This window comes from Gopherus flavomarginatus, chromosome 11, assembly GCF_025201925.1.
Source record: "Gopherus flavomarginatus isolate rGopFla2 chromosome 11, rGopFla2.mat.asm, whole genome shotgun sequence".
Lineage (NCBI taxonomy): Eukaryota > Metazoa > Chordata > Testudines > Testudinidae > Gopherus > Gopherus flavomarginatus.
Genome location: NC_066627.1, coordinates 40,039,035 through 40,066,965, shown reverse-complemented (window position 1 = coordinate 40,066,965; position 27,931 = coordinate 40,039,035). Strand labels below are relative to the sequence as shown.

At 39.6% G+C, this 27,931-nt stretch overlaps 1 protein-coding gene across 5 annotated transcripts; it reads right to left on the bottom strand.

The window, feature by feature from the left end:
- On the bottom strand, positions 1-27,818 carry CASS4 (Cas scaffold protein family member 4). Of its 5 annotated transcripts, XM_050918194.1 has the most exons (8): positions 27,735-27,788; positions 25,051-25,209; positions 13,431-13,862; positions 8,886-8,990; positions 8,256-8,405; positions 4,209-5,567; positions 3,041-3,121; positions 1-2,245 (listed from the first exon to the last, which is right to left on the bottom strand). In XM_050918194.1, exons 2-8 carry the CDS (start codon positions 25,060-25,062, stop codon positions 1,832-1,834), a joined length of 2,553 nt encoding a protein of 850 aa, XP_050774151.1. In that variant the 5' UTR covers positions 25,063-25,209; positions 27,735-27,788; the 3' UTR covers positions 1-1,831. The 5 variants fall into 5 exon arrangements, with proteins under 5 accessions (XP_050774151.1, XP_050774149.1, XP_050774150.1 ...); XM_050918192.1 differs by lacking the exon at positions 25,051-25,209 and having other exon boundaries at positions 27,735-27,818; XM_050918193.1 differs by lacking the exon at positions 27,735-27,788 and having other exon boundaries at positions 25,051-25,251.
- Between the last annotated feature and the right edge of the window lie 113 nt (positions 27,819-27,931).

Genomic DNA, 27,931 nt, shown 5'->3' with positions numbered 1-27,931 from the left:
TTTGTACTGATGTTATTTATTAATATTTTGTGAACTACAAAAATTGTAAAACTCATTTAAAAGGGAAAATAGAAGAACAAAATTAAACATCAGAAATGCAGAGAACAAATTTCTGCAGATATCAGGCCAGGCCAAAATATATACAGTGTGCTCAAAATAAAGAGCGACTTAAATATTTTTTCTTTGCATTCCCATTGTAAATCTGTCTGAATGCAGCTGTTTCAGCAATGCATTCTGTTGCATGTTGGAACATTACACTGAGACAGCCAAATTTTCTTTACAGGGACAAATTGCACCCACATTTTTGCATCCACAAATGAATTGTGACTGCAAATACTGGCAAAACTATCTGCCTGATTATCAGAAGCAAATTATACAGATACAAGTTGTACCTACAAAAGGAAGACAAGACTTGAAAATTTAAGCCATATTTAAAAAAAAATAAATTAGTTGGTAAAAAAAATACAAAACAACACAAAAACCTATCTAGGTATTTATATGGCCCCCATCACTATAATATCTGAGCACCAGAGAGAGCAAAATCATACAAAAATAATTGGATCAAATTCCTGAACTATGCAGAAGTGTCCTCAAAATGAACGCACATGTATCCTGCAAAAGCAGCATTACTGTGCACGCATATTTTGGCCAGCAGCAACCCAATAAACAGATTATTCCTGCCTTGACATTCACCCTAATTTTGCATGAACAACCTGCATGGATGTTATGTGTGTTTAGTCATCATAAACATGCTGACCATGCTCCCTAAACTTTGAGGCCAATTCTGTAATGGTCCATTATAGCTTCTCTCATGGAAGACCTGTGAAGTTGCTCCATGGGTTTAGATGAGAGCCAGAATGGGGAGCACAGCTTTCTCTATGGTGCTGGGTATGGGTTTTCTAAGGCCTATACATACATAATCTGCCAGAATTTGTTCCATAATGTGCTCATAACATTGTAATATGAATGATCTGTAAATGACATTTTATTAAAAAATCTGTAGTTTAAAACAAATACAGTAAATAATCCCCTGGAAAAGGGAGAATGAAGATGGCTTCACATAAAAATATATCACAGTTTAAATCTTGGTCTGTTATCAAGAAAACCACTAAAACGCTTACATTTCCAAGTGAAAAATAATAGAAAAATATATTTATCTGCTTTGTTTGGAAAGATAAGGAATCAGACAAATAATAAAATAATTGTATAACAATGCTCTATGGAAATTTTTGCCAAGCCGCTCAGACAATTGATTGGAAGGGTTGACTTAGCATTTTCCAAACAGTGCTCTAAACTGTTGTGCAGAAAGTACAAATTCTATTCCTGGTCACAGTGGGTATTTCTACACAGCCCGTGGGAGTCAGCCTCCTCACCTACAGCAATAGACTTGGGGTAGCTAGCTTTCATTAGCACCCTAAAGATAGGTGTATAGACAGCGCTTTGAAATTGCAGATTGGGCTGGAGCACAAACTCTGAAGCCTAGGAGGGGTTAAGTTTCTCTGTCACTTCAAAGTGCTGTCTATACATCTGTTTTTAGAGCACCAGAGCATGCCCTACTAACCCAAAACTCTCAACCTGGAATGGGAGGCTTGCTGACGCAGCCTGTGTAGACGTTCCTAGTGTCTCCTGCTCTCAGGGCCTTCGTACACCTTTCATTGCCCAACAGCAACCTCTACAGGGTATGGCTGATATAAGACTCGCATTTGAGTTCTTTGTGGAGTCCTGTCTTCCTCAGCTCTCAGGATACCATAGTTGAGGGGTTAAAACCCAGAAATAGGGGGAGATCCCAAAGTTTTCACCAGGATTCTCTTCTAAGAATGGAAAGACTTCTTCATTCCATCATCGCTCTAAACTGCTGCGTGTATTTAGACAGCTCTTTGGCTTGATTTTGAAGTTCCTGCATGGCACCTGCATTTGGATACCGCACTGCAGCATTTTTGGTGGCAACAGCCAAGTTCTTCAGCAGGCTACAAAAATGGCTGCTGCTGCAGAGGATGTCGTTCCGAATATCCTTTTCTTGAGTTTCCTGACAGAGAGAATCCACCAACTTTTGTCCCACCATAATGATCAGTTTGCTCTGTGCTATGAAGATTTCAGGTGGTTGATTGTTGCTAAGACTACCGGTAAATACACTAATGGCCTTGTGAAGGGCCCCAAAATACAGTCGACAGTTTTCTGAGAGAGTGATTTTCTTTGCCAAGACCAGGTTGCTCTGAATATTATGCTTTTTTGAAGGTGGCAAAACCTAAAAAAGGGAGAAGAAAACAAGAAAGACATTCAGTTTGGCAACAGAGATTGTTTCCTTATCCTGTATTCTCCTGTAGTTTCAATTAAATAAATTATTCTTCTCGTCGCTGCAGCTGATTTGCCACAGCCTCAGAATTGTCACAGCCTGGAGGTCTTTTGTAATGATAAAGCACTATTTCTAGCCTTGGTAGGCCATGAAATATCAGATCTTAAAATGATATGATCCTAATTGTAATCTGCCTTTTGCCCACATACACACACTTCACTTTCAACGTGATTTTAGTAGCTGATGTCACAGGAACTGCTGGAGTGAAAAATCAATGCTTTCAAAAGGTTGAACACTTTGAATTCTAGTTTTCAAATACTATAAAGCATTTAGGGCTGATTGTACAGGGTATTGGCTTCAGGGGAGTTGTTGCGGGTAATCAGAATTCTGAAAATCAAGGCTTTCGTCTCTTATTGTGGCTTTTGAGATATTAGCTGGTTCAGCCATACTCAAAATAAAGTGAACATGGCAAGACAGTAAATGATGCTATGATTTAAAAAACCAGGATCTCATGACATGAGGATTAGAAGGACTTCCCTAGACTAATATAAATGCTTTCAGGACTTGTAAATTGTTCCAAGCACTGGTCCCAGACAAAAGGTCAGTTAAAGACAAAATATCCCTTCATAAAAATTTATTTGTCCAGTCAAATTCTAGCTTTTAAAAATGTCAACAAGGTGTTGAAGCAATTTATAACTTCAGGGACCAAAAGCCTTTACTAGCAACAATTTTCAAAATCAGAAATACCTTTGTTTTTAAATCTGCATTCTTCTTTGCCACCTCTTTAGCTGAAAGGGGGTTTTGTGCCTGTTCCAACCCAGGTGACTTCTGAAAAATGAAAACACTTGAAATGATTTTTATATTGTTTCAAAATACTATGTCAGGTTTTGTTTTATATAGTGGCATAAGAATTCCTTGTTTTAAAAATTACATGCAGCCCAAATGTTGCTACTGTATACAATGACACTTGCTGCTAGAAGCATAACTGATCAGCTGTAATTTCTACTACAGAATTTAGGAGCTGACCCTGAAAGGAGCAGTAGCATCGGGTCCATCATCAATGAACTACTTCCAGCTAATGATAGTATTCCAGTTATGACAGAGCCATTTACTGTCTGATACTTGTTCTTTATACTCTGTTCCCAGAGTAACTTCCAATATTGTTTAAGTCTAGATATTATATCCTGGCATTTGATTTAAATATTTTCTCTCTCTCTCTTTCCAGGTTTTATGCTGCTGCCCATAGTATCGGTGTAAAAGCAAGAGCTAGAGCAATGTTCCTAGTGAGCTTCTTTGAGTCTCTGGCATTTCTCCCTTTCTGGAAAAATTACTCAACTGACAAGCACCTGGAAAATTAATAAATAGGCCATGTAATCTACAGTATAAAATTAAGTTGCTTAGACCATTTGGTTTATTTGTTAACACATTTTGTAAATTACCCCTACACCTCAAAGCCATATTTTCCAGCAAATCACAAACAAGGAAGCTGACATTTCTTGCATCTGCACCGTAGCTGATGTGCACTCAAAACACAAAATTATGCCATATCCATTCATGTTGAGTATGCTGACACAAAACAAATAGCACCCTAAAGAAACACATTGTTTGAAACTGGGCTGAAAATTTAACCTTAAGCACATCTGTGTGGTGAGTTCAAGAATTGCTCTCGAAGAATGGACAAGCCCCACTTCTCTAGTCCTTCTATATTTGACTGACTGCCATGGTTGTGGCTGCTGTGGCACTTGTAGCCAGCCATAGCACTCCCAAAGCCCTGGAGGTAGGCAATCGGCTGGCAAGTGAAACTGAACATAAACCAAAGCGAGGTTTGTGATAAAGCAAAGTTAAAATAGAGCAAGTAAACTTCCCTGCAAACAACATGAAGCAGAAAATTGGCAGCAAATCATGTTACACTGACCTGTAACTGAACATAATCACAGTCTTCAGTGACATTTTCTCTTGATTTCTCAGAATAGACTTTGTTTTTGTTTGGTTTATCCAAAGTATTTCTTTGGAGTGAATCAAGTTCTCTTCTTCTGGGTATTGGGATTGGCTTTGCCATTTTATGGTCTGTACCAATTTTTGGTGACTTGATCTCTTGTTCCTTGCTATTCTTTTTGAAGAGAAGCTTTCCATTAGCTATGATAATAGAAACAAATCTCTTGATATCATCTGGAATTGCGCGGGCTACCATAACAAACCGATCAAGATCATCTGGGTTATTCTGAGGTTTCTTAATGACCAGGACTTCCAGTGACCATTTGCAGTTATTCAGTGCTTCTCTTGTTTCTACCAAGATCTGGAATGAGTCTTTAAGAATTTTCAGTTGTGTTTTAATTCTGGTTTGAAGGTTATTGTCAGTGACGCAAGAGGCATTCACCTTGATGACTTGAGCAAAGTCCAAGAATTCTCCCAAAGATACTTTTATGTGATCAATTGCTCTATGGATTTCCTCAAGGTTTGTCTCCAGATGTTCCTGGAATCTCCACCTACTGCTTACAAAAATCATCAGACTTGCAACTGAACTGGATACACTGTGCTGCAGCTTGGTCAATGTCTCTATGGCTAAGTCAAGCTCCAAGTTAATTTCTTTTGCAGGTTCTTCTGATGATGACATAGAAGAGGACTCAGCAGAAGTGCTTGATGATGTAGATAGGGTACTGGTTCTACTGTCCACACTGGAAACTGATAACCTGTCTTGTTCTAATTTGGCATCTTTTGACAGCTGTGGAGGAATGTTGTAAGTATGGTTTCCAAAACTACTTTTGTTTTTTTCAGTCCCTTTCCTGTGCTGTAAAGCAGTAGGCAGCACTTTTGGAATATCATAAACATTTGGTTCAGAGTTCTGTTGCTCAACCCTTGGAGTCAGAAAGCTTGGTGGAACATGATAGTTACCGTTTTGCTGCAAAAGTAGCATGTCACGTGAGGATGGTACATTATAACGAGAGATATCAGGAAAGGTTAATTTTCTCTGCGTTGGTGGGACATCATACATTTGTGGATTCACTGATTTGCTTTTGATATTTGTTGGTGGAACATTTTGCAAACTAGTACCATATCTGGCTGGCGGTATGTCATACAGCACCTGCTTTTCCAGGGAACTATCGGAAGGATCTTTTTTTAAACCCATTTTTTCAGGTGATACCGGAATATCATAAATCCATTCTGACTTCCGAGGATTTGGCAAGGTGTTATAATGACCCAAACATTTTATTTGAGGCAAATTTTGTAGTGAAATGTCATGGTCTCTTGCAGTTGTGGGGGGAACATCATACACCTGGAAAGCAGTACACAAGGTTTATAAGTGGCATTTAGAAATATAAGGTCAGATCCATAGGCATAGGTCAATGAAATCCATGTAGCTATGCCGATTTACACCAGCTGTGGCTCTGGCACGTAGTTCTAATTCTGCTCCCTCTCTGAAATGCACAATCACATTGCAAATATGAAATATCTAATATTTTGACCAAGTATATTTTTGTCATATTCACAGATTATCAAACTGTAAGGTAATGTCGATCAAGGACAGTTTTATATAGTGAAGCAAACAAGATTTCATGAGCCTGTTAACTAGCAGAACTGATTCCAACCTCTTTAATTTCCTGTAGTCATATACACCCATGCACACATGCAAATTAAAAAAAGGATGCATAGTTGACCACACTAAAATAATTGCACTGTGTTTACATTTTCAAAGGCTTCCTGAGATGCATACTGGTCTTATTCAATGGCCTACAATAGCTGCTTGTGTACATCTGACCTCTACAGCCTGCAGAATGATGACTGATTCTGGTGCAATAAGGCCAATATAAGAATAATATACACTTCAGGCCAGATGGTGCTTTGCTGTTTCACAAGGGTGGTGAGGAGGGAGTTCAAGATGCAACAGGAGTGTGCAGTCGCTGGGCACAATTGCAGAGTCTGTGATTTGCCAAAGTTTCCAGGGGTGCAAGACACCCTCACAAGTGGCAGGGAAGAGGTGGATCCCTGACTTTCCCTTCTTCATTGGTCCATGCAGCTGGCCAGATATACAAGGCATGGGCAAGCTGCACCTCTAATGGCTCCCCTGAACAATGGGACGCTCACTGAGGCACAATCCCTCTCAGAGTTTAAGCTGGAGTGTGCCCCTTAACACTACCCCCAAAGCAAGCCAGTGTCCACTCATCACGACTGAGCCTACAGTTTTCACTTTTCACCCAAGGATCTCAAAATGCTTTACAAATACTGGTGAAGTCTCACCACATCCCCATGAGGTGTAAGTATTATGTATTTAAAATTGTAAGTTCTTTGGGACATGGATCTCATTATCTATTTGGTTATCCTTGCAAAGCTCCCAGCACACTTTTTGGCATGATACAATTATTACTACTATTAATATAATTCCTATTTTTAAGTGGATGCAGTGTGATACGCATAGATTGAGTGTCTTGCCCAAGGTTGTACAGTAAGTCACTGGCAGAGCTATAGCCACTAGACCGCACTCTCTTCTTACAATACAATGCAAGTTATTTGTTTCTGCTTCAAGGTTACAAACATGCAGATATTCAAGAATATAAGAATCTGACATCACTTTTACTTACCAAATAGTTTCGTGAGTCACCCTTTTTAGTGACAATGTCACTTTAAATATAGTAAGCAAACAAATATAATGATAGTTCCATCTCTAGCAGATATCCAGTATAACTAGTCTCATTTCTTACTTTAAACTTACTTAATATTAAAAATAAGAAATCTACCAAATGTGGTCTAGATTAAATTACTATAAAATGGATGCACAACTGACTGAAAAAACACACTAAAAGAATAGTTATCAATGGTTCTCTGTAAAGCAGGGAGGACATGTCTATTGGAGTCCTGTGGGAGTCTGTTCTGGGTCAAGTACTATTCAACATTTTCATTAATGACTTGGATAATGGAGTGGAGAGTATGCTTATAAAATTTGCGGACTACATCAAGACAGGATGTGTTGCAAGTACTTTTGAGGACAGGTTTAGAATTCAAAATGACCTTGACAAATTGGAGAATTGATCTGAAATGTATAAGATTAAATTCAATACAAGAAAATGCAAAGTGCACTTAAGAAGGAAAAAAAAGCACGAATACAAAAAGAGGAAATACAAAAAAGCTGGGTAATACTACTATAGAGAAGGATTTGGGGAGAGGGTTATAGTGGATCACAAATTGAATGTGAGTCAACTGTGTAATGGAGTTGCAAAAAAAGGCTAGTACTCTGGGATATTGTGTCCAGTTTGGGGCAGCACACATTAAGAAAGATGTGAACAAAATGGAGAAAGTCCAGAGGAGAGAAACAAAAATGATAAAAGGTTTAGAAAACCTGATCTATGGAGAAAAGTTAAAAAAGTGGGTATGTTTAGACTTGAGGAGAAAAAGACCGAGGGGGGGACTTTATAACGGTCTTCAAATATGTTAAGGGCTGTTATAAAGAGGACCATGATCAACTGTTCTCCATGTCCTCTGAAGGTAGGAAATGAAATAATGGGCTTAATCTGTAGCGAAGGAGATTTAGGTTAGATATTAGGAAAAACTTTCCAACTATAAGGACAGTTAAGTTCTCGAAGAGGTTATGGAGGGAGTTTGTGGAATCCCCATCACTGGAGTTTTTAAAGAACAAGTTAGACAAACACTTGTCAAGGATCATCTAGGACAGGTGCACTTGGCCCTGTCTCAGCACACGGGGAGGGACTAGATACCTCATGGTCCCTTCCAGTCCTACATGTCTATGGTTCTATGATATTAAAGAAATGTAACATTCAAGTAGTGTTGTTTTTATGTTTATTCTTCCTGACAGATTGATGGCACTTAACTATTGTGCTGGTGCCCCACCTCAAATCAGAGGCATATACAGAATATTAGTATAACCATATACCTTTTCATGTGTTCTGCTGTATGAGTGTGACAGTATTAATGAGAGACTATTCTCTGCCATTCAGTGAGTAACACTTACACTGCCCACTGGAGAGTCTTGCTGGACATAGATTTCTGCCTTTTCCAGGCTGGATGGGATGTCATAAAGCTGTTGCTGCTCTTCCTGGATATATTCTTTGTAGAGGATCGGCACAGAGCCCTTTCTGGCTGTGGGTGGAGTGGCACACCTCTGATAAAATACAAAAGTAAGGTTGGCTTAAATTCTCTTTATCACAGCACCAACTTGAAGACTTAGGGACGTAACTGTCTTGAGTTCATGCAGGTTTTCTGCGTGTGTACGCGGAGCAGGATACAGTTCTTAGAATCTACTGGAGTGGACTGTAGAATAAAATCATAATGCTGTAGGGAGTGGGGATGGGCACTAGGTGGCGCAGTTGGATGTTACACTCAATTTTTGAAGATTTGGATCCAAATAAATTATTTTTAAAAAATCTATCAAATTTAAAAGAGAATGAGATTCTTATCAGTTTTTTAAACTTTCCTATAGAATTCTCTACTAATCTTTATAGCATAGTTCAAACAATAAATTAATATAAAAGTTATCATTTACTTTTAAATTTTCTAGTACAGTTGCATATGATAAGGAACTCAGAAGTCCTGAATTCCAGTCCCACTTGATGGACATATTCAGGGACATGACGGGACTCACCTGAATGCATAAGGCCACCCGGTGTTGTGGTGATGGAACATCATAAACCTCCCTTTGTATATATGGTATGGAGGCCCGAGATGCTGTGGGAAGAGTAAACCGGTGCTTGGCGGGGGGGAAAAAGAAGAATGTAATGAGAAAGTTAAAGTGATCTTAGGGCATCTGTGAGAATGGAATGAGTCTGATGGCCATTGCTGGAAGAATTGCTTTTGGGGTGTTAATTAAAAAGCTTCTGTCAAATATTCATTGACCCTAAACTTGAAAACTGCTCATCGTCTGCCTTTTAAGCAGACAGGTTTTATTTTTCCTATAAATCCCCTTTACTAGTATTTCCACTCTATTTCAGAGATGAATTATTGACATATTAAAAGCATTCTGCCTCACATATAGCCCAGGAAACAGAAAAGATGTGTAGTGAATAAATCCCGATCCAGATACCAACCAGATCTTTTGGCTCCCAAAAAGAAGAACTGAAAAGAGGTCCATGGGGTTTCTACATCAGCTTTCCTACGGGTTCAGGAACATAGGAACGGCCTTACTGAGTCAGACCACTGGTCCATCTAGCTAGTATCCTGTCTTCCGACAGTGGCCAGTGCAAGGTGCTTCAGAGGGAATGAAAAAAACAGGTAATCATCAAGTGATCCATTCCATGTCACCCATTCCCAGCTTCTGGCAAATAGAGGCTAGGGACACTTCAGAGCATGGTTTTGCAAGACATCTGAAATGAGATTATAGTGGGTGAGAGCACCACAATTATTAAAGTATACGGTACTATAAAGGAAGTTGGACTTTTCTGAGAAGAAGCAAGTCTGTTGTTCTCATCTTTACCTCTGGTCCTGTCCAACCCCTAGAGCACATGAGCCTGATGAGGGCGCTCTAATGCATAGACCAGTTACAGATTTATTTCATTGTTTGCTTGAAACGTTGTTTTAAGAGGCATAGAAATGAAAATACCTCCACAGACTGGAGGCTGTGGATAAGTTTAGTTAAAATGCTAGCAGACTGCTAATAGAAGCGAACACTGGGAAAAGGATTTTTCACTCACTCCAAAACCACCCTGAATTTTGTCTATTCAGCAATGAGATGCCCTTGGGACTGCACAGTGGGTCTATAAATAAACCATTGCAACATCAAATTTCTGACCCGAAGGAGATTCTACTGAAGCTTTATGTTGCAATAAGCCATTTGAAAGTGAGAGGCAGTGTTCTTCTCCACCATATTAACAATCATACCCACCAAATTCAGAGCAATGTGGCGGAAGGACATATTGTGTGGCGGAAGGACAAGGTCCCAGCTTTTTATCTCTCTGTTTTATATTTGAGAAAGGCCTGGCTGACTGAAACGATGGTTTCTTGTAAGGACAGGAAATAAATAAATGAACATGAATTCCATTATTATTCTGCAAAAGGAGCCATCTCTCTTACAAACCATCTACGCTGACAGAACTATAAGAGGAGGCTTTATTTTTCTGTGCAGAGTAGGTAAGAAGGTAAGTAGAGTCCAGCTAAAAGGTTCTGGTTTGGCCCAAACCTACTTTCACATACAGACAATCTTATTTGGTTGATAGTAAAATGTGAATATCGCACCCTATTACCAGATTTGCTACAGAAAATAAATCGCTTTGTATATTTTCAAGGTCAGGCAGGCTAAGACAACAAATGGCTGAAATTTTTATTGGATGAGAATTAACAAAATTACAATCTTTAAAATGTAGGTGGAGCATGCTCGCAGTTTTTTTTTTTCAGAGGGGCTTATTTTTTTCAATCAGAGTCCCTCAAAGACTAAATAGCTTCACCCAGCTGCTGAGAGAACAGCTGAACATGTCAGAAGATATGCCAGTTGTCCCATACCATCTATATGGGGTAATCTAGGATACTTCAATTTGTACTGCTGCACTTAGATGGGCTGTCTACTTCTACACCTTTAAATGCGTGTGTATCTGTGGCTGCTGACTCCTGTGGTACAGTTGTTCTTTGTAGTAGCAACTGTGATATAGCTCAGACAAACCTGAAAGTGTAAATATTAGAAACATCTTAAAGATTTTAAAGTATTTTTCGTTCCTTGTTAAAGAAAACAGCAAGAGCTGAACAAGGTAGATACAACATATAAGATAGCAGCTTAGCAGGTATCACAGGGCAACAGGATAGATAGATAGATAGATAGATAGATAGCAAAGCCATGTAACTCTCAGCTTGTGCTCCTAATTCAATAGAAAATAGTATGTGAAAATTTCAGAGCCTGATTTTTTTTTTTAAAGTTGGGGACACAATTGAATATACAAAATGTTCATGAAATGTCATACCCAATTAGTGTATGCCTTCTTTGTAATTAGGTGCATAGATCAGGTCATTGCCTGTGCAGAAGGCTAATTATGTTCCTTTGCACATTCAGTTACACAGTTTGATTGTGCAATTATGGTAATCATCCAGGGAAACTGGGAGTGCTGTTTTGAAAAAAATGGACCTCAATCTCCACAGAGACACTAAGTTCACTTGGTTTTTCAGCATCTGTTCACCAGGTAATGCGTAGAGCAACCCTGTTGTCACTGTATCTTTCCTTCTGATGCAAAGGTAGGGAAGATGGCTAAAGGAGGTAAATGGAGTGAAATGATGGCCCAGAGTAAATGATTAGATGAATCACCTGCATCCTTTATAGACTGACTTAATATTTAAATCTCTGCCTTAGATCATTTAACCTTTGTAGCATACATTTCATTTAGGACCGGGGTTCTCAAACTGGGGATTGGGACCCCTCAAGGGTCGTGAGGTTATTACATGGGGGGTCGCAAGCTGTCAGCCTCCACCCCAAACCCTGCCTCCAGCATTTATAATGGTGTTAAATATATTAAAAAGTGTTTTTTTAATTTATAAGGGGGGGGGTCGCACTCAGAGGCTTGCTATGTGAAAGGGGTCACCAGTACAAAAGTTTAAGAACTAATTTAGGGGATGGTCAGTGTGAAGCTCCCATACCCAAGGCCCCATGAGCCTGTGAGACAAAACAAAGTAAAGTAAAATAAACTGTAGTGAACTGCACTGATAAATCCCTGCTATTACTGCTCATTTTTAATTAGGAAGGCCTCTGAGGCAATTATTTGCTACAGGGATGGCAGTTTTCAACTGCCTATGTTAGGGCATTCAATTCATGTTTAATAAGAATAATATGGGCACTTATATGGGCTGTTGGAGCACCTGAGTATTGATGGGATCACTGAAATGTGAACTGGGTAATCATGCATCCAACCCTAAGAAAGTGTGAACAGAGAAAGAGAGGGTCTCTCACTGAGAAGCTGAAACAAGGGAGCAGTTTTGAAGTGACTCCTGAAATGGGAGTCAATGGAGTTGTCTGGAGAAGGGGGTGACCTGGTGCATGAGAAGACTGGCAGCAGCATTATGAACTTGTGAAAGAACTGGGATGTGGAGAGACTAAAGGGAAGAGCATTGCAGCATCTCAGTGAGAGAAGATGACAGTCTGGCTGAGAAGTTCTATAACAGGGTTTCTCAAACAGGGGTCGGTGCTTGTATAGGGAAAGCCTCTGGTGGGCCGGGCTGGTGTCTTTACCTGTCCCGTCTGCAGGTCCAGCCGATCGTGGCTCCCACTGGCCGCGGATCGCTGCTCCGGGCCAATGGGAGTTGCTGGAAGCAGTGGCCAGTAAGTCCCACTCCCGCACCGCTTCCAGCAGCTCCCATTGGCCCGGAGCAGCGATCCGCGGCCAGTGGGAGCCGCAATCAGCCAGACCTGTGGACGGGGCAGGTAAACACACCGGCCCGGTGCTCCAGGGGCTTTCCCTACACAAGCAGCTGCCACAGTTTGAGAAACCCTGTTGTATAACCACATTCTTACAAGAAAAAAAGAGTCCCGTGGCACCTTATAGACTAACAGATGTATTGGAGCATAAGCTTTCGTAGGTTAATATCCACTTTGTCGGAGCATGAAGTGGGTATTCAACCACGAAAGCTTATGCTCCAATACGTAGGTTAGTCTATAAGGTGCCCCAGGACTCTGTCGCTTTTTACAGATCTGGACTAACACAGCAACCCCTCTGATACTTGACACATTGTTACAAATTATCTTCTATAAGTGTCAACCCCACAAATGTGAAGAAATGTGTGTCTGTGCCTCAACCACAGAAGTATGAAGCTTTGGAATTTTATAGCTTAAGGAATTTTAAGCAATTTTGTAGGACCCATAAATCTCTATCTTCCACTCAAAGCAGTTATTATATTCCTCTTCACTTCCTGTCCTAAATAGTTGGGCATTATATAGCTGCCACTTACTGTCACAGAGGTGGCTGTATTTCAGTGGGGGGTGTTATGATTCCAGGGATGACTGTATTGTTTTATAGGAACATTTCCAGTAGAATGCTACGAATGTATCACAGTATTTATTCAAGTTGCCTAAATAAAGCATCATTTACTTGACTGACTTCATTGCAACTTTCAACTGAAATTCTCAAGTCCATGAAAAAGTAAAAACCATCAGGCTTCCTTTCCCCTCTCACTGGTATTTTCCAACATTTGGCACCTTAATACTTGCTTATATTCTTACCTGATTGGTTAGGCTTTGGGTCTTTTCACTGAATAATTGTGCAGCTAAAGCTGGCACCTGATATATTTCTTGAGTAGGTGGAGAAGAAACAGGAGAACAAACTGGCTTAATCCAACTGTCCATCCGTTCATACGTAGGTGACAATGTGGAAGACTTGGGAGCTGATGGGACCTGGTAGATATTTTGTTGACAGGTGGGCAATTCCTGGGAATCATGTACAGAGGAGGGCGGCAACATGCCTGCCTGGGAACCAGCAAGGAGTTGGAGGCGATTAGCAGGAGCTAGACCTTGTCTTCCATGGAGGGAACATTTCCACCATCCTTCACTCTCTAAGACATTCTGCTCAAGAACCGTTAGGATGTCTCCTTTGCGAAAGGCTAGCTCATCTGAACACTCAGCCTTGTTGTCATATAATGCTTTTGCCAAAGTATTCTAGAGAGGAAAAACAAATTTAAAAAACCACATGCAGTAACATTTGCACAGCTTGTATTATTTAGAAGTATTATATGGAGCTACCAGATTAACATTTCTCAGCACCTAAATTCATGCAAATTCAAAACTGCTAATATTTATCCTAAGGGTGAGTTCTCAAGGCACTGGTTTTATGAAGTTAAACTTTTTGAACATATGCTTGCCATGCTTTAGTGTGTTACAGAAATAAATAATACCAAAATAATACTTTGCATTTCTCCAGCACCTTCCATCGGAGGATCTCAATGAAAACATGAATTAAATAAGTCTCATGAACACCCCTGGAAAGTAGGAAAGCACATTAGCTGAGTTTTTCCTGATAAGGGTACTAAGGCAGAAAGCTACTAAAGTCACACAGGAAGTCTGAGGCAGATTCAAGAATAGAACCCTCATCTCCATCTTCTATCTAATCAATCTACCTATCTACAACTCTATCACATCTAGTATCTGAATGCCTCACAGCTTCTAGTGTTAACCACATATCCATCCTCCCTCTCTTTTCACATAAAACACAATGCTGGGGGTGTTATTATTCATTTCCTTTCTTAAAGCCAGATATAAATGAACCACCTGGTAGTCACTACCCTGAGGATTTCAAGAAAATATCATGAAAATAACCTAGCCATTCTAGATGACAAAGTACAGTAAATACAACAGTGGCCAGTCTACACTAGCATTTCCACCAGTGTTAGTACTGGGAGAGAAGCACCAGTGCCAGCACAGGAGTGGGGTGAGATTCCCCTAAAATATTCAGAGTAGGCAAGACCCCCTGCTATGAACATGAGATTAAGGAAATTTCAAATCAATGAACATAATAACAGACCTGAGAATAATGATGCTATTTACTTTATTGGTGGAAGATAATCTCCATGAGATACTTATATTGCCCCCATTATGACAGCATCCAAGCATCTTCTCATTATTTATCCTCACTGCACTTCCATTAGGTTAGGAAGTGCTATTAGCCACATTTTATAGGTGGGAACTAAGGCACAGTACACATTTGTGACAGAGCAAGGACTCGAACCCACATCTGCTAAATCCCAGACAAGCATATTAACCCAGTGAACTATGCTTCCACTCTACTGAATATTTATGGTAATTATGTGCACGTGGCTAAACATGTTTTGTTCTTAGAACTCAGGGTTTTAGTAAGCAATTGATTTTACTATCATTAAAACAGCCAAAAGTAATAGCAAGCGTGGTGTTCATCATTCGAGGCATTTTGTACAATTTACTACAGCTGATGAAAGAACAAAAAGAAGTATGCACATACTATTTCCCATACGTGGATTTATTTTCAGCTTCAAAATAAGATCAACCACTTTCCCCATGGAATGTGGATTAGGAAAAACAGTTTCTTATCCAGAAGTAATGTCCAAAGAGATAGCGTCTGCATTGGAAACATAATGCCTTGTATTTTTATCCAGCGCATTTGCCATAAAGCAACAGCTGGTTTGAAGTATCAGGAGAAGAAAATCAATTTGTCAGCTCAGCTGATAAAAGCGGACTGTTGTTGGTAGCATAAATTTCTTCATCGGGATGGCTGGGAACAATGGCCCTTTTATGATACATGGGTTTATCCACACATACTGCACTAGCAGCTGTCAGAGATGGACAGCAACAGTTCCACTTACCTTATGTCCTAGTCTGATTAAAATGCTCTTGTCGCCTTGTATGTGTCAGTCCCAAATTCTGCTTTGACGATACCAAATGCTTGGGACCACCTGTGTTTCAGTGAGACATTCAATAATCTCATCATACAGTATAACCCAGAGAGAGATAGGGCATTTCACATTGTCACAATTGTGAATAAAGGCCAGATTTTCCTAGTATGATTAGCAGTAACATTATGATAGCAGCAAGCGACTCCAACCAATAGTGGGGTCCCACTGTGCTATGCACTGTATCAACATACAGTAACAGACAGTCCCTGCCCCTAAGAGCTTGTGAGCTAAATAGAAAGGATGAACAAAGGGAATATTTATATCATCATTTTGCAGATGGGGTGCAACTGAGGCATAGAGCAATTAAGTGACTTGTCTAAGCTCTCACAGGAAACCTGTGGCATAGCCAGGAAATAAAGCCAGATAAAGAAGGAGTTCCAAACTGGAATGGTAAGCACAAAACCATTTCCTAGTTGCACCAAAGTAAATGAGAGCTGATATCCATGATATGACTTGAAAAGACATTTGACCATCAACCTATCTGTCGCTAATTATTTGTTGAGAAAACGCTATGGTAAGTATTTTTATGCCTGAGTCTGCAATTGCAGTGTAGATAAAACAATCTGATTTCAGAAGGGTTGAATGCACTTGCAAGAAATTTAAGCTTGGCCCATGTACTTCAGTAGGAATTTCTGCAAATAAGGACCACAAGTTATGGCCCATGTTATATGAATGTATGAAATAACAGTCACATCATCAGTTCTTCAGTGACACTCAAATGTGATTTCATCAGGCATTTCTGGAGGAAATATGCCAAGTACTCTCTAATCTCCTTGCATGGGAATAGATGGGTCTCCTTCTACTGTAAATATATGGGGCAAGACAATCCCACTCTCAGAGATGACACTGAAGAATCCTTAATCCCCATCCTTTATTCTTGTCTCTTAAAGTTCATTCTGCAGCAAAAATTGTTACAGAAAAGTTTTATTAGACCTGTACAAATAAATGTTTCATCTGGTGAATCATTATCAAGGTCCAATAATAACCAAGGGCGAACAAAAAATTAGTTGGAGGCTTAGCGAAAATGAGGCCTCATCTTCTTAAGTACAGGAGTCAGTTTGTCCCTTGATACACAGATATTGGCATTGTTAATAAAAACTGTGCACGTGGCCCAGCGTGTGTTATAACTTATAAGCAAACATTCATAAATATGATTGCTTGTGTTCTGTGGCTAAACTGGATTTGAGAAGGCAGTCAGTTTGGAACAAATGAAAACAAAGATGCCTCTACATTGCATATATTGACGTGTGGACTTTGGTCCCAAGGGAAGTCATTGTGTCACAAATACCTTAATGAGATTTACAGAAGGGCAAAGAGTAATTTTATGGCCATTAATATAGCTATGCAACCTAGAGTGATACTAAGGTAAATCTCGTGCTTCAGGGAATATGGTCAGCACCATGGGGGTCAGGAGCCAATTCCCTTACATCTCCCTGTTCTGCACTGCACAATCAGGAGATACTATAGGATTTCTTCCTGTGCCTCTCCTCTGGAGCATAGGTACTGGCCACTGCTGGAAGTTTGATTCCAGATTAGAGAGACCAGTAATAAATAAAGTATAATAAATCTTATGATTGTAAGTGTTATTGTCTGTTCATCCGTTGGATGATATGATGTATGAAAATTGTCACTGTATGTTCAAAAGACATGGAAACTGCCCGAGTATATTAGTGAGGATTTAAGGCCTATTTTTCTTCACACTCATATTTGAAGAGATTTTAGCAGCATGCGGAAACACTTACGAAACCTTATAAATGTGCTACAATGTTATCACCCAAATTCTAAATGTTTGTTAATTTACTGTTGTTACTTTAACCTCCTGGCACTAATTCCTGCCATAAATTGTAAAGCATTTTGCATCTAGATCTTGTTGCAAAAACCCAACTTCCTCCTTTGAAAGGTTTCAGATTTCTGTGCATTTTTTGTGTTCACAGTAATGAAGGACTAAGGGAAAACCACAACAGCATATTGTTACACCAGCCCAGCAACACAAAGCCAGTGAAGCAGGTTCTGCAATTACCCCCTGAGCTCCACAAAATAAAGAAAAAAGAACATTTTTGAAGGGCATAAAAATGGTAAATTGTACAGCTTTGGCTTTGCCTTGTGTTCTCCTTTGCCTATCTATTAATAAGTATTGTAAGTACCATTTTTCCCCTCTCATTTCCTTTCTGACTATGGTGGTTAGTAATCATGACTCTTAGAACTTTGACAGCTAGGGAGTGAGCGAATGAGCATAATACTTTATGTAGTACCTTTTGTCTAAGGAATCTATATTAGCTTTTAATATAGCTTTTAGCAGCTCTATAATCATTACATATTATTTGTATCACAGTAATACTTTGGAGCCCCAATCATGGGCCAGCACCTGAATGGGTGATGTGCACTGTGCACACACTTTGAAAATCATTTGTAAGTAAATTTAGTGCTGGTGAAATATGCTAGATTGGCAGACTAAAGCCCTCTTTAATACCCCTGTGAGGAAGTTATTATTATACTGGTTTTATAGGTGACTAAACTGAGGTACAGTGAGATTAAGAGAGTCACTGACAGAACCTGGCATAACACCAGGAGCCATCATTCCCTGTCTTTGCTCTGCCATTCACCAGTACTCTCACAGCATAGAAAACTGCACTCAGATCCTCCGTTCTCGGATTTTCATTTACTCTGAGAAGCACAATGAATTACTAAACAGCCATTCGTTGCTCTAGTTGTTCCGAGACACTTTACAATAAGACACTGACTCTTAAAGGAGCTCAGCCTGGTACCTGATTTTGTCCCCACAGTAACTATGTGCATAATTTTGTGGCTGCAAATAACTGCAGACCCATTTTCTGAGATTTAAACACACATTTAAACCTGATCTGCCAGTACAGTCAGGCTAGATATTTGTGTGTCATCAACAGTATCTGCAGTTATTTGCCCCAAGATTATTTGTGGGTGCAGAATTGGGGGCACCAAACTTCAGCTTATTTTTCAAAACCAGGCCCCAAATATGCTTTCACACTTGCCTGGGATATGTACAAAGGCTCACTATCACAGACTCTTTCTGTTATTTAAGCAGAAATGCTCCTGGAAGATTGTGTGTGTGTTTATTAGTCAATCATTCCCACGATCACTGAGACCTCTGTGGGCTGCTGGGATAAGAGATAGTTCTGCTCTGAAGCCAATGGGAATTGCATTTTTTGTTTGTTACCAGAGAACCGGAAACTGGCTGTCTAACACTATCAGCCACACAATGCGGACTAGGCCAGCTGTATGCAGCTCTTGGGTAGTTTTACGTGATCTCTATACTTCTCTTTAATGCACACTTGAAATATTCAATGCACTATAAACACTAAAGCAGCAGAGATCAGATCAAAGTATTTTTGTCTGTGTTGGTTGTTGCTTCTTTAAAGGTCCTATGTTCCCTAAAAAGGCAGTATAGCAAGGACACAAACATTTTCCCCATAAACCCCACTGCTATCATAAAAAGATAAAGGAACATGATTTATTAGAAACCAGGTACAACACTTCATGAAGGTACTTCAACAGGTGATGTGTTTATCACTCCCAGCACCAGGCAAATTTCAGAGAGCCAATCAACCAATTTAGGCCTAGAGAGTGAACATCATCCCTAAGCCTCCTTTGAATATGTATGTATAACCTCTATTTATAACCACATGAATTAATTCCATAGCTTGAAGGGAGGAAAGTCACATTAAAGGCTGATAACAGAGATGGTTTTGCTGTCTCAAAACAGCAGTTTTAGTTCCCTGGCAACACAAGTTAGAATCCTAGTTCAGTCAACACAACCTTTCACCTTTCTGAAAAGGTAAGGAAGAATTTAATTTATCACATAATGCACTTGATGAGACAAAATCTGAAAAGGTTTTGCACTGATATAGGTCCCATGATCTGCCTGGCTGCTAATCTCCACTCCCCAACCTGAAATGATTCATGGACGTGCAGTACAAGAATTTGGGAAGCACTTTGGGATCCTTCAGGATGAACGTTGCTGTGTAATTGTATGTCTATTAATGAAAAATAATGGGAAATAAAGTTGTTAGAAGTCCACAAAGCTGACAATGCAATTATATACCCTCAAGTAGCTATAGCTACATATAGAAAAACATGGCATATTTTTATAAATAAAGAAAAAAATGTTATTTTACAGCATGATATAGAATTAATATTTCCAAGAACTAAATTACACAACCATGGTACAGAAGATAAAATCTAGTATAAATATAAGCAAATGTCACTAGCAAAATATTGCATGTTACAATAGTCAGCAAGGTTTCAAAATGCTGGCATATCACTTATGGACATCTACAAATTGTTTTTGAAAATCCTTATGAATTATTAATTTTATTATTATTTAATACAATCCAAAACCATGATAGGCATTTGACAGAATCTTAATTTCTAAAGAAAAAGATTTTTCCTTCTATTGTCTTTAGTTTGCTTTTTTTAAAAAAATAGCTATTTAAAAGATCTGAACACAGATTTTTAGTCATGGGAATTCCTTCTGCACATTGAGACTTACATTCTTAAAAGATGTTGTAGCCACACTTTGAGTGTCTTTTAAAACCTTTAAAGTACGATTTAGTGCAGGAAAAGATGACAAAATATTTGAGCAGAAGAAAAAGATACAATTAAAAGCTGTGGATAGTTTGCAAAACAATTATGTTAATGTATCAGTGACACCTCTTGGCATGTTTACTGAACTGTTTCCAGTTAATCTATTCACCCCTGAAAAGAGCAGAACAAACAAACAATCTCCACATGCCTTTTGAGATGTGGAATGAGGTTCCCAGATGAGTCCTTTTTAAATAGTAGCCTAAGTTAGGCCAATTTAACTTGACAAATTAAATTAACTGTAGATTGCGAACAGTTAAAATATATTAACACATGCAGAAGAAAAGGAAAAAAATCCTCAAATTGTCTGAAGTTTCCCTAAATATATGTGCCTTCATTCTGACTATGCCTGACCATATTTTTTTTTTAATATAGATATATGTGGAAATATATCTCTCTCTTAGAACTGGAAGGGACCTTGAAAGGTCATTGAGTCTAGTACCCTGCCTTTACAGCAGGACCACATACTGTCCCTGACAGATTTTTGCCCCAGATCCCTACACGGCCCCCTCAAGGATTGGTTTCACAACCCTGGGATTAGCAAGCCAATGCTCAAATCACTGAGCTATCCCTCCCTCCTTGGTTTGCTCTTGGTGTAGATGATGTGTAACATTTTTGGTGGAGCACAGCTGATCTGAGATGCTTTCATTACATCTGTTCCTCTGTTTGTGGTTAACATAACTAGAAAAGAGCAAAAATGTAGCAAGCATTAACTATTTGGCTTGATTCGACACTTGTTCCATAAACAGAAGTCCCATATTTTTGCATATGGAAATTTTTCAGAACTGGATATAAATAAGTGTTTGAGAGTTAGGAATGGAGAGGAACACTGTATCTATTTTATGCTCTATGCAAAGGGTTATCTAACTGTTAGAGAACCACTTAGGGATCTAATTAACTGTTCATTTCCTGTTTTTTAGTGGTTTGAGTGTTATTGAACTCTTCTGGAAGGGCATGAGACACAAGGCAACCATAGCTCTGCATTAATGAAGAGTTTTTTTGATCAGCGAATCTAAGCATCAGGTTTTAAATCCCAAGAACTACAAATTTCAGATCCAGAAGGATCAGCTTAGGTCTTGGAAGAATGAAGATCTTACCAAACTGGAAAAATTGGCTTCCATTCTATGGGCGGAACCTTTTGGAGGAGACTTTATACATGGAGTCCTGTTTCCTCAGTACTGTATTATGGGGAGTTGGTAGTTGCTCCATAGTTAAGCTAACTTCTTACTATAAATCTATTTTTCAACCTACCTCAAATTCCTTCCTCTCTCCCCCAAAACAGATCAATTCCTGACTCCACTGAAGTCAATGGCAAAACTCCCATTGACTTCAACAGGGCCAGATTTCACCGTTTCCCTAAAATTTCGCATGCCACAACTCCTGGCAGAACTTTTCTAGGAAGTTGGGGATCAAAAATAATAAATGAGTTTTAAAAATACAATATTTTTTAAAAATTCCCTGCACTTAACTTTTTGAAAACATTCACCCTCCACCCATTTTTAATGTATTTAATTCATTTATTTATGTTTTGCCTGATTCTATCTCAAAATTGCCTTGGCCTAAAGGCTCCAAATGTGCTGGCTTGCTGGTTAGCAGCCTATTAATATTTTAGGTATGTTTAATGGGCCAATTACCAAGATTAGATCTCAAGACATATTGAGAGCTTCAGCTGGGTTGTACATACCCATCACTAAAGTAGGCAACCAGGGGTGGCTCTAGGTATTTTGCCACCCCAAGCAGGGCAGGCAGGCTGCCTTCGGCAGCTTGCCTGCGGGAGGTCCCCGGTCCCGCGGATTTGGTGGTACGCCTCCGGGAGGTCCACCGAAGCCGCAAGACCAGCAGACTCTCCGCAGGCATGCCACCAAAGGCAACCTGCCTGCCGCTCTCGTGGTGACTGACATAGCGCCCCCTGTGGCTTGCCGCCCCAAGCACGCGCTTGGAGTGCTGGTGCCTGGAGCTGCCCCTGTAGGCAACAAAGAGGACTGACTAGAGCAGAGGTTCTCAACTTTTTTCTTTCTGAGGCCCCTCCAACAATCTATAAAAACTCCATGGCCAGCCTGTTTTTCACCATATAAAACCCAGGCCCAGTGTCAGGGGGTAGCAAGCAGGGCAATTGCCTAGGACCTCATGCCATAGATAGCCCTGCGAAGCTAAGTTGCTCAGGCTTTGGCTTCAGCCCCAGGTGGTGGGGCTCGGGGCGGTGGGTTTCAACCCCACAAGGAGAGTCTTCAGCTTTCTGCCCTGGGACTCAGTGAGTCTAACACCTGCCCTGTTTGCAGACCTTTTGAAACCTGCTTGTGGGCCCCCTGACCCCTGTTTGAGAACTGGCCACTGGTCTAGAGGATTATTAAAGGAGGGACATAGAAAAGAGGCAAAGAAAAGATCTCTGTCTTTTGTCCAGCCAGGAAACTTTGCCGCCCAATAGGAACTGGAAGACAACGTTATTACTCTGCTTCATCCAAAAAGACTTTGTAAATTAAGGACTGTTTTTCCCCCCCAACTTTAGCCCCTAATACATCCTCTCTCTGCCACTGTGCAGTACACCTTTTAAAATCTCAAGTTGTAAAAAAGTCTGGAAACTGAGCAGTAAAGGGATTCAGTCAGTGCCCTAATCCCATCTATTGTTTCCTTTATTGCCCACTGGATGTAGAGGAAATTGATTTGCAGTAGTGCCATTATGCCATGTATCTAATCGGTTTCATTTTAGTTGTTGCTACATTTTCTTCCCCTTAATAGCATAATGGTGATTGCATACTATCCCACAGGCTCATATGACATTTAAAATAGGATGATAGTGACTGGCTGAACTTGGTCAGAATTAAATTTGAAAGCCAAAGTAAAATAAAATGAAATTGGGGAAACAGGCTCATAGAAAATAATGAGGAGTACTTGTGGCACCTTGGAGATTAATTTTGCCTGTTCATAGTGAATCAGTAGCTGGATCAGGACTAGAGGCCAGATCTCCTAGCTCCCAGGGCCCTAATCCTTGACAGAGGTGCCAGAAAATGTGCTCTCTTCCCCACTCCCCCCCATTTGGAAAATGTCAACGAAAAGAAAAAAATGGTTAAATTCCCAAGTGTTTGTTTAAAGTTCCCCAAAGGCTTTTGTTTTCTGATTTCAAAATTTTAGAAAAGCAGGTACTTCTTGTGGAACTTTTCATTAAGTTGAAAACCTAGCTTTTCCACTGCAACAAACAAACAAACAAAAGCTGATGGAATTTTTTGACCAGCCATAATCACTAAATCATACTTCCACCTACATGCAGAAAACATAATTAGAAGGTGGTGAAGCTGATGATGGTAACATGACACTTATGTGGTAACGATGGGGAATTACCTGCTAAACTACAGTTGCCACAGGTCAGCTTTATTTGCTAGACAAAAACCAAACACAGAGTTTTCCAGTTTGGGGCAGTTCTTATCTTTCTGCACAAAGGAAACTAATGCTAGAAGAAGTCATCCCATCTGGCATCACAGGGTTAATAGAAAAATGTGGTCTGTGGAGTGCAGTCTTTTTAAAGCAGGGGTCTGGTAATCTGGACAATGATGTCTTCCCAGCTTGGCTGCTTTATAACCTTGGGCAAACATTTAACTTCTCTGTGCCTCATGTTGCCCACTTATAAAATAGGGAAGCAAAATACTATTCACAAGATTTGCTGTGAGGACTGATACATCTTTGCAAAGTGTTTTGAGATAATCAGATGGAAGAAACAAGGGCAAAGAATGTTCATTACTAATATCAGTGGTTCAGCTTTCCATGACTAATGTGGGGGATCAATTTTGAAAATTACAACCTGCATCTCAAGCTGGACATTTTTATATGCTGTTACAGCAAGCTTGTGTGTGCAGTGCTGAAAATCCAGACCAAAATATTAAGACAAATTTATAACAGATATATGATCAACCTGGCGTGGGGCTGTGTTGTTTTCCTATGAAAAAATGAGTGTATTCAAACTTTCTAAAGACAAAAGGACTGGCTATTTGCTCTTTTTCAGTTCAGTCATTACTGTAGAACAGGTTTCAGAGGGGCAGCCGTGTTAGTCTGTATCAGCAAAAATGAGGAGGCGCCTTAGAGACTAACAAATTTATTTGGGCATAAGCTTTTGTGGGATAGTCCATGAAAGCTTATGCCCAAATAAATGTCTTAATCTCTAAGATGCCACAAGGACTTCTCATTGTTTTTACTGCAGAACAGGATTTTTGATGTGTTCAGTCATTCTAGTGTATTTTGTCCTCTCTGCACAAATGTAACTCTTATTCATGTTACTTAACATTTGTACATCAAGGGGAGAATCATCAGCCCATAGGTTGTATTTGAACAGTTCCATAAATGATACATCTGTCTTCTACTACGCTGCAATTACATTGTTATAGCTTCCCTCTTTTGAATGAGATCCAAAATGAAGATGAGATGCAATCACTTGTGCTCATTAAAAATGCCATGGTAATTATGAAGGCACAATGGCCATTTAGACATTTAATAACCTGTCATTGTCATAAATGTTGCTTACCAGTACAGCATATCACTGTATAATTCTTACTTATAGAAGACTGAGTCAAACCTAACTTCTTTAGACAGAAATGTTTCCCCTCTTCTTGATAAAATTGAGTAGTGTTTTTTCAGATAACTATGTTAAAAATTAAGACTGTATGTTACAAAGTATCTTGTTAGGAACTAACCAACAGGAATAGAGCATGCTTTAAACAGAGCTTGTAGCAGATGCAGATATACATTCCATATACATTCTCACAAAAAATGAGATGCCATTAAATAAAATACAGCAGAGGTAATAATTTAGTACTTACATTGACTTTCATCTTGTCCTTTCTCTATTATTCCATTACCTAAATGAATACAATACACTCTCCTCTTCTCAAGTGAAGTCCTTCAGCTCAGACTGAAGTACGGTATGGTAAGGTTTGGCTAGAAGCCTACACCTCCCAGTGCTGGACTTGCTGTGAACCCTGCCGAGGGTGAAGTGAACAGCCACTGGGAATGAATGGAACTAATTACATAGTAAATTCTCTCTAACGTTACATGGCCTGCAGCTATGTTCATGCAAAAGAAGGAATGGCACTCGGTCAAGCCTCCAGGAAGAAAAGGAAGAAACCAAAACAGGAATTCTGATATTGTAGAGCTGTAAGAAGGTCAAATGGACACTGCAGTGAAGCTACAGATGAGTGTATTTTGGGGCTTTTTCCCAAGGCAGTATCAGTTCTTCTTCCTCCTTAGTTTGTATTTAAAAATACTTTGATTTTGAATTTTTCATGTTCCGGTCACTAGAAATGTCATGGCTCAGCAAGACTTTTACAGCTATATAAATCACTGCAGAAAAACCACATTTTAAAGGCAGAGAATCTGAGAGAACAACGCTGTTTAACATCATCTGTTTTATACAGTTTTCAAAGGTTCCTTTATACAGAAAAGATCTTGCCTCCATTATTTCCCTTCCTCTTTCTACAATAAGTACGTTCCCTTTTTCTCCTCGAAACACTTTTGTAATGAAAAACTGTGCCTGTGTCTTGTAGGGGGCAACAGTTGGATTTTTTGATTTTCTTCTCTAAATTTTAATCTTTTGCACTTGGAGTGGACTTGGTAATGCAGAAGCATCCAACCAACTTTTCTAGTCATGCAAAATGTCTGGTACAATGAAGCTCACTTGCAACAAATTCTGGTCCTTTTTAGGTGACAGGCATTTTAATTATCAGTTATGAAAGCGCAAGAAGAGAATTCAGCCTAGAGAAATTGCACAAACGTACCACCACAGACCATAGAATTTTTTAAAATATATTTTAGGAACAACAATGCAATCTGTTGCCACAGAGCTGCCTTAAAGGTGGCATAACTGACCACAGGAAGACGACTATGCTGAAGGAACCTTCAATAGCATAGGGCCCACATAAGGCCTACACTACTCCACAGCTGCCTCCTATACTAGAGGGTCAAGTGATTTAATTTAGAGAAAGAGAGCATGGCTGCTGATTCCATAACCCACATCTGCCTCCTGTTACCTAAAGCCCTTGGCAAGTAGTGTAAGTTAGGCTATTCTAACTTGTTGCTGGTGGCTGACTGGTACATAGCCAGCCCAGGCTCTGGGACCACAAAGATAGCTTAAAGTCCTTGCACAACACACAGCAGAGTCTGCGAGGTTGCTGTGGTTGCAAGGTGAGAATATGCAAATAAAATTCTAAGGGCTAGTTCAGGGGTTCTCAAACTGGGGGTTGGGACTCCTCAGGGGGTTGAGAGGTTATTACATGCGGGGTCATGAGCTGTCAACCTCCACCTCAAACCCCGCTTTGCCTCCAGCATTTATAATGGTGTTAAATATATGAAGTTTTTAATTTATAAGGGGGGAGGTCACACTGAGGCTTGTTATGTGAAAGGGGTCACCAGTACAAAAGTTTGAGAATCACTGTGCTAGGTGTTCTCCTCTGCAAGCTCGATCACTTACTTGCAAGTATGCAATTAAAAAAAGTGTGCGCACCTACTGAGCATTTCTTAAGGAGAGACATTTAAGAGTAAACTTAAGCATGTCTGACAGGAGCTTAGCTATGTGCATCTTTTAGTTCTCACTTCATGCTGCTGCTAGACAGGAGCAACTTGGCAGCCACCCACTACAACTCAATATAGGACAGGCCCCTGTGCAGATACTGTGCTCCGTGCCCACCACTTTTTTACTTTGTGCCATATGCATATAGGACTCTTCACTTGCAGGGTGTACAATCAGCGCTCAATACATATTCAAAAAAATGAGCAAGCTGTCTGTTGAGCATGCTAACGCACTGGATTCCTTTACAGAATCATATTTACATTATCAAGGTCAAGAACATTGCACTGGGAGCCAAGAACACCAGCATTCTCTTTGACCCTGACACACACTGTGACTTTTTGCAAGTTATTTATATTGCAGTCTGACCCACATTTTGCTAGGTAGAGTACGAAACACAGAGACAAGTTTCCTAACCTGAGAAGCTTACAAACGGATTTTGTAAATCTGATAAAAAACCCTCAGTAATTTAACTTATTTTTTATTCTGCCTCTAAAATAGGGAACTAACTTATCTACCTTACAAATGTGTTGAGTATTTAGTTAGTAATAGTACATTATTATACCATCAAAGAGCTTTATGGGATGGTAATAAGAGAGGTGGTACCTTCAAGATAGAAGCTGGGGCTTACTTAACTTTTGTCAGTGTAATTAAGGCTTATAAAATCTCTTAGATTTCCTTTTACTCAGAGTACCATCCAAGGAGAAATTTCTTCAGACACCAATGACATTGCCACATCCAGGTCTCCAACAGCAGAAATACAGGCAATCATCAGGTACCTTAGCATCCAAACCAAAAACTCTCTTTCTACAATTAGCTGGTAAAGATATAAAACACGTATGATACTACAAGAGTTATTCTGAAGTGAAAAATTTTAAAAAAATCACTTACTTGAGCTTCTAATATTTTAAGTCATTAAATTCTCATAAACCATCAACTTACCTTTGCAGCTGTGTTGATTCTAGTATTTTTATCCATAGCTGTCACCAAGCAGCAGTGTCACTTCCAATACTATAAATAATCACTGTATAACCAGTGTTATACAGAGCTGTTTTGCAAAGTCACAATGTGTCAGGAACCATTTCACAAGAAAAAAAAGTCTGACAAGTATTGTCCTGAAAGTATTTAGCTATACAAAA

Bases quoted from the DNA above. Each gene is read 5' to 3' on its own strand.
- CASS4 (XM_050918192.1), bottom strand. From the start codon at position 27,770: ATGGATAAAAATACTAGAATCAACACAGCTGCAAAG. The intron at 5,568-8,255 runs GTAAGTGTTACT...ACTGCTTTCCAG, and splicing joins AAGACTCTCCAGTGGGCAGT to GTGTATGATGTTCCCCCCAC. The intron at 2,246-3,040 runs GTATTTCTGATT...TCCCTTTTTTAG, and splicing joins ATGCAGATTTAAAAACAAAG to GTTTTGCCACCTTCAAAAAA.